The following is a 10,393-nucleotide window of genomic DNA, read 5'->3' on the forward strand; positions in this document are numbered from 1 at the left end:
TTTAGGTTTAATTTTATTTCAGTTTTAGTTTAATTTAAACTTACTTCAGTAAGCAAGGTAACAGTTCTCATTTTTGTTTGTTTTTCATCTAGTATTTATATTTTATTTTATTTCAGCCTTATTAAAATGAGCAAATGTTTAATAGTTTTAGTTGTTAATGACAAGATCACTTGTCTGTTTATCAGCGCTTACTGAAGTGTGTGTGTTTCAGATCGACACGTACATGTGTATCTGTGCTGCGATGCCCAATAAAATCACCATCCTGCGCTTCAACGACACGCTCAACAAGTTCTGCATCAGAAAGGTGACGTGTAAGAGCCTCCTCATGCGCATCACACACACGTTTAGTCCTCCCTTCTCACGTGTGTGTGTGTCTGCTGCTCTTCCGCAGGAGATCGAGACGGCTGAACCCTGCAGCTGCATCCACTTCACCGGATACAGCATCATCATCGGCACCAACAAGTTCTACGAGATCGAGATGAAGCAGTACGTGCTGGAAGGTGAGATGATCCACACACACACTGTAAGGGTCTGTTTCATCTCACCGCTGCTGATGAACTGAACTCGTGTGTGTGTGTTCAGAGTTCCTGGATAAGAACGACGTGACTCTGGCCTCAGCCGTGTTCGCCGCCTCGTCCCACAGCTTCCCCATCTCCATCATCCAGGTGTCCAGCGCGCCGCAGAAAGTGGAGTACCTGCTGTGCTTCCACGGTGCGTGTGTGAACTGCACGAGATGCTGAGTGTGTGTGTGTGTGAATCCATGTTTCACTGGTGTGTGTGTGTCGTTGTTTGCAGAGTTTGGCGTGTTTGTGGACGCGTACGGCCGCAGGAGCCGCAGCGATGACATCAAATGGAGCCGCCTGCCTCTGTCTTTCGGTAAAACCTAGTTTTGTTCCTCAGTGTAAAGTCTAGAGAGCTGACGATGGTTTTATTTGATAGTTTGACATTATTTTTAATCACAATAATTTAATGTAATTACTCATCATCCATTTATTTAACTTATTTATTTTCAAAATAGTCTCTTTATCAGTGGATTTCCTAGAACTATAAAAACAACACTGAAAAACAACAATACTTTAACAAATATAAATGTATTCATATATTTTTGTAATATATATTTTAAATAAATTATTATATATAATCATTTATTATTTAAATGTTAGTAGTGTATAAATTGTGTATTATATAATAAAATATTTATAAATTAGCGTGTGTGTGTGTGTGTGTGTGTGTGCGTATACACACACACACAGTGGTGTGAAAAAGTGTTGGCCCTCTTCCTGACTTTTTATTTTTTTGCATGTTTGTCACACTTTAATGTTTCAGATCATCAAACAAATTTAAATATTAATCAAAGATAACACAAGTAAACACAACATGCAGTTTTTGAATTAAGTTTTTTATTATGAAGGGAAAACTAAATCCAAACTAAATCCCCCCTCCCCGTTAAAACATAACTGTGGTTTATCACACAGAGTTCAGTTTCTCTAGCCACACCCAGGCCTGATTACTGCCACACCTGTTCACAATCAAGAAATCACTTAAATAGGACCTGCCTGACAAAGTGAAGTAGACCAAAAGATCCTCAGAAGCTACACATCATGTTGAGATCCAAAGAAATTCAGGAACAAATGAGAAAGAAATTGAGATCTATCAGTCTGGAAAAGGTTATAAAGCCGTTTCTAAAGCTTTGGGACTCCAGCGAACCACAGTGAGAGCCATTATCCACAAAACATGGAGCAGTGGTGAACCTTCCCAGGAGTGGCCGGCCGACCCAAATTACCCCAAGAGCACAGCGACGACTCATCCAAGATATCACAAAAGACCCCACAACAACATCTAAAGAACTGCAGGCCTCACTTGCCTCAGTTAAGGTCAGTGTTCATGACTCCACCATAAGAAAGAGACGGGGCAAAAATGGCCTGCATGGCAGAGATCCAAGACGAAAACTGCTGCTGAGCAAAAAGAACATAAAAGCTTGTCTCAGTTTTGCCAGAAAACATCTTGATGATCCCCAAGACTTTTGGGAAAATACTCTGTGGACTGACGAGACATAAGTTGAACTTTTTGGAAGGTGTGTGTCCCATTACATCTGGCGTAAAAAGTAACACAGCATTTCAGAAAAAGAACATCATACCAACAGTAAAATATGGTGGTGGTAGTGTGATGGTCTGGGGCTGTTTTGCTGCTTCAGGACCTGGAAGACTTGCTGAGATAAATGAACCATGAATTCAGCTGTCTACCAAAAAATCCTGAAGGACAATGTCCGGCCATCTGTTCGTGACCTCAAGCTGAAGCGAACTTGGGTTCTGCAGCAGGACAATGATCCAAAACACACCAGTAAATCCACCTCTGAATGGCTGAAGAAAAACACAATGAAGTTTTTGGAGTGGCCTAGTCAAAGTCCTGACCTGAATCCTATTGAGATGCTGTGGCATGACCTTAAAAAGGCGGTTCATGCTCGAAACCCCTCCAATGTGGCTGAATTACAACAATTCTGCCAAGATGAGTGGCCAAAACTCCTCCACAGCGCTGTAACAGACTCATTGCAAGTTATCGCAAACGCTTGATTGCAGTTGTTGCTGCTAAGGGTGGCCCAACCAGTTATTAGGTTTAGGGGGCAAGCACTTTTTCACACCACTGTATATACATATATATATTTAATTATAATTAAATTATAATAATTCAACTGGAAAATAAAAGAAAATTAAATGTATTATGTAATATATATTATATGTATTTTTTATTATTATAACTACTATTTATTAAATATATATTATTGTAATTTGTTATATATATATATATATATATTTTTTTTTTTTTTTTTTTTACATTTAAATTATTTCAGCAATCTCTCACTCGGCTCTGACTCTATTCTGATACACTGTCACATCAGTTCCTGATCAATAAAGTCATGTGCTGTCTGTTTTCTCCACAGCGTACCGAGAGCCATACCTGTTTGTGACCTACTTCAACTCTCTGGACGTCATCGAGGTTCAGAGTCACTCTGCGCTCGGGTAAAACCGCTGCCCCCTGTATTGTTTGGTTTTGTTCCTGATGTTTGTTAGAGACGCACTGAGTGGTGTGTGTGTGTGTGTGTTTAGGCCTCACTCTTACGCTCACCTGGACATTCCTAACCCGCGTTACCTGGGTCCGGCCATCTCGTCCGGCGCTGTGTATCTGGCCTCATCCTACCAGAACAAGCTGCGTGTGATCTGCTGCAAAGGAAACCTGAGTCAGGAGGGATCGACTGCAGAGCCGCAGAGAAACGGCTCCACGCGCAGGTCAGTGTGAGCTTCCCGTCACTCACGCATCACGCTTCTCTGGAAAAGCTTCATTAGGAGCAGATTCATCTTTTCTAGGTCGGGGAAATTATTTTTCTATAGGCACAGCTAGGGCTGGGCTATATGGCTTATGGAAAGCCTTTTTCCGCCATTGAATAACAAAAAAGGTAATTGGACAGAATTAGTCAGAATCAGCCACAATATAAACTCGCAATTGCGAGAGAGATGAAATATTGTGAGATAAATTAAGATGCAATTACCTTGTTTTATTTTTATTCAGTGGGTACCATATGTGCTTGCCTAAAAGACAGGGTTATGATGTTAGACAAATTTTAGCCTTACCCTGGAGTTGGTTCACCCTCTGCCTCCACTAAAAAATTGTGATTGTGATATAATTGAAGTATATAAAGAGCTCCAGGTTTGCTGTGCTTGTTTGTAGGGCTGCACAATTTGTCCAAAAAATTATTTTGTGATTATGTATTATATGGGTAATGTTTTACAGTAAGGTATCAATTGTTAACCTTAGTTAACACGAGCTAACAATCAACAATACTTCTACAGCATTCATTATTCTTAATCTCAACATTTACTGAAACATTTTTAAAATCAAAATTTGTATTTTTGTTTTATTATAGTTAATGCACTGCGAGCTAACATGAACAAACGGTTAACAATTGTATTGTTATTAATGAAAATTATTTTTTAAAAATGCTGTTAAAATATATTGTTGACAAATGAGACCATATTCTTAAGTGTTATTAATATATTACTATAAAATAATTGTTACTATTATTTTGATTATTATTAAATAAAGTATTAAAATAAGAAATATATTACTATTATAATTGATTTTAATACTATATTATCCTATTGTAAATAAAAACTATTAAAATATATTTTAATTTTTTTTATTATTTTTTTTTATAGTAAAAATCTGTAAAATTACAATAGTAATATTTATTTCTTAATTTGTTTGCTTTAATATGTTAAACCATAACGCTTTTTTTGTGGAAAACTGCAGTGAGATCTTAGAGCTTCTGTTTTGTTGATTTATAAACTATTTTCTTTACAAATTGTTGGCACGTGTTGCACTTTATAAGTGTATAAATGTATAAGTGACTTAAATATTCAGAGATGAGTTCATATAGCGCAGCGTTGACTCTGAAAACACTGGTGGATCACGAGCTGCTCGTGTGTACATGAACACAGTGCCACGCTTCTTTCAGAGTGCATATATTTATCTCATTAATTGTGTCGATGTCAAATCAGGTTTGACGCTAATAACGATCAGTCAGAAGACATGAGAAACATTTAAAGTCACTGGCATCAAACCTGCTGCACCTGCAATATCAGAGATTTGAGGATCTCATCAGAGAAAATGATTTAAATGCAGCTCTATCTGACCCCATGTGACCTGAAATCTGTCTGTGATTGGTCCAGAGTTTCTGACTGTGTTTCTCTTCTTTACAGGAAGAAAAGCGCTTTCTTTATTTGTGCGAGGGAGTGACAGATCATTAATGTTTTAACCTGTGAACTGAGTGATGAATAAAGTATTTTTAAGGAGAATATCCTGAACCGCTCGGTGTGAGACTAGATTTAATGTGACGCACTAAAAACGTTCTCATTATATTTAGGTGTTTTCAGAAGCTCTTGTTCATAATTTGACAGTTGCTCTCCTTTTATAATGTTATTTAAAAGCGTAAATGTGTTGAAAGTGTGATATGACGGATGAGGAGACGTGTTTCTCACCGTTAGAGGGTAAGTAGTCTTGTGATTTTAAGCGGTTCAGTTGCACACGTGAATCTGAATCTTCACTGGTCTGGTGTGGTTATTATGAGCTCTGGGTGGGTCACATTCATAACTGTACAAATATATATAATCTCCTCTCACTGGTGAACATCTGTCAGGTGATTGTGAACTCTCTTCTGTGTGTAAAAAACGTTCAGAATTTGGGGTTGCTAAGATTGTTTTTTAATGTTTTTGAAAGAAGTCTCTTCTGCTCACCAAGGCTGCATTTATTTGATCAAAAATACAGTAAAAAATCTGAAATATTATTACAATTTAAAATATTTGATTTCTGTGTGAATATGTGTTAAACTGTAATTTATTTCTGTGATCTGCATCTGTATTTTCAGCATCATTACTCCAGTCTTCAGTGATCTTCAGAAATCAGTCTAATATACTGATTTACTGCTCAACAAACATTTCTGATTATTATCAATGTTGAACACAGTTGTGCCGCTCAATATTTTTGTGGAAACCGTCATACATTTATTGTTCTTCAGGATTCACAGATTAATAGAAAGCATTTATTTGAAATATAAATCTTTTGCAACATTGTAAAGACATTCAAGACTTTGTCACTTTTGATCCATTTTAATGCATCCTTGATGAATAAGTTTTTCTTTTTTTAACTACTGTATTTACATGAGATTTATTCATATTTCAAATTACTTCTGCATTTCTAACTACACACATACACTTGTAATGTTAACTGTAAACATTGTTTACATTGTACATTTTTGTTAAATAACCCATGAAAATCATCTTTACAAATGAATTTTCTTCGAAAATAAAGTGTTGAAACAGAAATATACCAGTTTCCACCAAAACACCTTGAAGTTGTGTTCAGCTGTGTGAACCACACTAGTCAGCATTTGAAGTGGATTAAAGCCTAAAAGCGTTTGTCTTTGGACAACTTTGATCCACTTCAAATGTTGACTACTACAAATGAATGCGACTGACTTTGACTCTTTCTTCCCGGTTTCTCGCAGCCCAAACAAGCGCGGTCCTCCCACCTATAACGAGCACATCTCGAAGCGTCTGGCCGCTATGCCCGCCGTACAGGAGGGCCTCCACCAGCCCGGGACGCCCCACCGCTACCGCGAGGCTCGCACCGAGTTCAGGCGGGACAAGTCCCCTGCACGGCCCCTGGACAGAGAGAAGTCCCCAGGCCGGCTAGAGCGATCGCCCGGCAGGATGATGGACCCTCGGCTGGACTGCTCACCGGGACGGGTCATGGACCTGCGCAGGGAGTGCTCGCCCGGCCGGGCGTTTGAGGAGCCCCGCCAAAGACTGCACACGGGATCAGCGCGAACTCCCATCAACACTGTTAACAAGGTCAGGACGACTGAACACACCAAACACACACACACTCAATGCATTAAAGGCTCAAGTGAGATCTTTAGCACCAGTCTAGTGTTCAAAATTCAGAGTGACTCCAGTTGTTAAAGGGGTCATATGACGTTGCTAAAAAGAACATTATTTGGTGTAATGCAATGTGTTCATGCCGTTCAAAGGTCTCATTATGTCTCAAAAAACACATTATTTTCCACATACTGTACATTATTGTTGCTCCTCTATGCTCCGCCTGTTCTGAGAAGCGAGGCGTGCTCTGATTGGCCAGCTATCCGGTGCGTTGTGATTGGCCGAATACCTCAAGCGTGAGACGGAAATGTTACGCCCCTCACCGTATAGTGATGCCGTATCCCCCCCCCCGGCGTGATGACACAAAAACAATAAAACCCAATATAAACGAGGCATTTGTTGCATGCAGTGGGGACATAATTACTGATTATAATGACTTATACTGTGTTTTTAGGCGTCGTGTTGCATCGCGCCTCATAAACATTACCATGTCTGTATTTGTGATCGGAGAAACAGCTAATTTTTATTTATTATAATAACTGATGCTCTTCACTCAGCCCTTTTCTTAAAAATTAAAAGGCTGAATTTATAATTTTATAAAACTTTTTGTTTTTGTGAAAACCTGTATCTGAATGATATTAATTTAATTTGTGCAGCTCTTAAAAAGGTCTTAAACTTGATTAAAATCCTGCAGTTACCCTGAAAAACATGATCAATGACTTCCCTTTCAGTGGAACATTTTTATATTGTATTGTATATGGAGAAAACAAACAGCTCAAATTTATTCGGAGACTCAAACTGAGCAAAAACATGCAAAATGCTGATATCTATGTTATGAAATTCTGATGCTTGTAATGTAAATCACTGTGCTTTTTAAAACAGTACAGCAGATACTGACGTAAAATGATCTAAATATCAGCGGTCGCTCTATATCTCCAGTAATATGTCTCAGTAAGATGAGATGTAAATGATTCAAACATATAATGCAATGCTGATTGAGAGATGAAGAAATAAACGCTCCTCAGAAGATGTGAGATGAAGATCATTCCTCCGCTGAGGAACAGAGAAAGTAAAGCTTCTGGAAACAAACGCTCCTCAAAAGATCCTGATGATCAGATTTGAGACACTGATTGATGGAGAATCAAGTAAAGCTGCGCTGCTTCAGTCCAGTAAGTGTTCATCTGGAAATATGACAGATTTTTATCAACTAAACGTCAGAATACCTGCAGTCAAGATTTGACCGCAGTAAGACACTGAAGCAGCAGCTGAACAATTGCACTGAAAGAGCTTTTACTGGATCGAAAGAAGGCATGGAGTAGATCGTGACTGGTTTTGCTGGTGTTAATGGTGTGTGTTTGTGTGTCCAGCAGGTGTGGGATCAGTCGTCGGTGTAAGTGTCATCAGTGAAGAACATCTGATCCTGTCCGGATGAGGAAACTCTCAGCACAACGTCTCGCTCACAAGGCCTTACAAACACAGACGGATCCGGCCAGCGTTTACTAAACCACACACACATCTGCCTGTTGTTTGTCTGTATTTCCCTGTCCTTCTCTTTGTACTTTCCTCTGTCTCCTCTCCTCTTCCTCTGCTCTTTCCCACAATCCCCGGCGACAGCGTAGCGTCCGTCTCGACGGAAAGGGAATCTTTGTAAACCTCCAGAATGTCACGGTAACCTTGTAAATACGCCCACGTGATGTTTTTTATAAGAAGCGAATAACGAGGCGGGTCTATTTTTGTTAATGCGAGAAACTCGTTTAAATCGTCCGAAACTGCTTCAAAGTGGCACATTTTGCTTGAATCAAGCTGGCGCTCACTCTCCAGCTCCGGCAGCGCTAAACGTGTTCGTGTCGCTTTCGGAGCTTTACCGCAGTATCGTCCGCTTCTCTGAATGATGAACTCAGGATCCCAGTGTACCAGTACTAAAGGAATCGCTCTGGTTTCTCTCTCTTCGACTGAAGTGCCGTGTGCCGCAGCGATCGTTTCGCCTCGTCCGTCTCGTTCTGCCGCATGGAGACGCTGTGACGGGTTTGTTCTGTTCCTGCTTCTCATTTCTGTTCCTGACGCACTTCATTCTGCGCTAATCCACGCTGATGTTTAACCAGAGATGTAGCGTTTCTTGTTTTCTCATTTTTTTATGATTATGGTCTGATAGCATTATCTATAGCCACTAATAAACTAAAGTTTATCTTTATCTGAGCCTCTGCGTCTTTGAGTTTTTCTGTACTTTCTGTACATTCTTTCAGGTGAAACTGAATATTCAATGAGGATAAATTTCTGAAGTGGAGCGAGTTATTACATTTTGATGAAAGATTATGAGGATAAACTTTGAAATGGATTGAATCATTCATAATGAGACCAAAAGCATTTATTAAGCCTCTGGTGCTCTTTGGTAACTTTTGACTGAAAAATTTGAATTTTTCAGACTTTTTAAAAAATTTTAAAAATCACAGCTTCATCGGAATTGTATGAAACTTGGTGACTTTTATGGCATTTGGAATGCGAACACAAACTATTTGAGGACATGATTACAGCAGGCTAAGTGGTTGTAAAAATATAATAGTCACACTTGTGGATCGACCATAGGAAATGAATGGGAAATCGCCAAAAAAAACAAAAACTGACGCTTCAAATCAACATTTCCAAAAAAAAAAAAATCTAAATCTTTACAAAAATGACATTTTAGGTGTCCGGTTAAGTGTGACTCCCAAATGAGGCGCACCAGAGGGTTAAGAAAGTAACAAGTCAGTTTAGATTTCATGTTGCCCTTACAAGAGTCTGATGCTGCTCTAGGTTTTCTATATTATAGGCGCTGCATTGAGATCCCCACATCTCTGGGACTGAACCACATGATGAAGGCTTAAAAATGAAGAGTCCAAAGACAAGTTTAAGAACTAGAATCTAAAAACCCATTCAGGTATCTTTAATACTTGAGTTACAGACACGCAAACTTTGGAAAAATAATATTTATGGCACTCAGACAGTTATGTTCAATGCAGTTGTTTTGACAAGGAAACGAGATGCATCTTAAGTTTCAACTATTCTTCAAATGTTTCTCAAAAAAATGTATAATTATATTTATGCAAAGTGACCCACATTTGGGTTTTGACCACTGAAAAATGTGTACAATTTACTCCTGCAGCCATATTTAGATATCTCTGGAACTGAACCATACAGGGCCTTAAAAATGAAGTTTTTTTTTTTTGTAGATCCAATATCTAAAAGGGCATTACGATATATTTAATACTTCTTGAGTTACAGGCATGCAAACATAGAAGAAAAAACGTTTTCCCTTTTTTGAATGGTCACCATTGGCGTATAATGTAACGCAGATTGCTGAAGTCGACAGATTTGACTAATAGTCCTACCAATCTCTGTGTGAAATTAATATAATGATGCTGCCATCTTTCAGAAGTCATTTTTAACCCCCTGTAGTTTGGCTCTGAATCTCAGGTGAAAATTGTCTTTTTTTGGGGTTCTGTTATTTTAGAATCATTAACATGATTATAGTTTTTACTAATATTTTGTATTAACTTTTTATTTGTATATATTCCATTATTATTTTAAATTAAGTTAAAGTTTTAGTATTATTTGATGATTATTAATTTAGTTAGCAATTTTTTTTATTTTCAAGCCAATTGCAGAAACAATTTTTTAATGTTTTAGTTTAATAATAATAACTGATTTGGTTTAAACATCGACAGATTGAAGTGTAAATTTAGCAGGGTCTGGGAAATGCTTCCTCGTTTATTTACAAAACATATTTTTGTGGTAATTTATAGATGGAAAGTTGATTGATAACGTTGCAGTTAAGTCACATAATTACGTGTTTGCATTGGACATACGAGGTATTTCATATTAAGCTATTTTTCTTTTTTTCTATCAGGCTTAATGATTAACATTTATTTCTTCATCTCACAATCGTCACTGGATTGCATTGCATTATATGTCTGGATCATTTCAGT

The 10,393-nt window shown here is 38.1% G+C and overlaps 1 protein-coding gene across 1 annotated transcript in view; it reads left to right on the forward strand.

Annotated features, from left to right (window-relative positions):
* LOC306870375 (citron rho-interacting kinase-like) overlaps nucleotides 1-8,626 on the forward strand; it is a gene marked incomplete at its 5' end in the record, with an annotated part of 88,156 nt that extends 79,530 nt beyond the window's left edge. The window contains 8 exons of the mRNA XM_079417605.1: nucleotides 212-304; nucleotides 392-500; nucleotides 583-711; nucleotides 796-876; nucleotides 2,939-3,017; nucleotides 3,105-3,284; nucleotides 6,059-6,404; nucleotides 7,802-8,626. Coding sequence (XP_079273731.1) covers nucleotides 212-304; nucleotides 392-500; nucleotides 583-711; nucleotides 796-876; nucleotides 2,939-3,017; nucleotides 3,105-3,284; nucleotides 6,059-6,404; nucleotides 7,802-7,825 — 1,041 coding nt within the window. The 3' untranslated portion in view covers nucleotides 7,826-8,626. The remainder of the gene's footprint in view (nucleotides 1-211; nucleotides 305-391; nucleotides 501-582; nucleotides 712-795; nucleotides 877-2,938; nucleotides 3,018-3,104; nucleotides 3,285-6,058; nucleotides 6,405-7,801) is intronic.
* Between the last annotated feature and the right edge of the window lie 1,767 nt (nucleotides 8,627-10,393).

This window comes from Barbus barbus, assembly GCF_936440315.1.
Source record: "Barbus barbus genome assembly, chromosome: 5".
In the NCBI taxonomy this organism is placed as follows: Eukaryota; Metazoa; Chordata; class Actinopteri; order Cypriniformes; family Cyprinidae; genus Barbus; species Barbus barbus.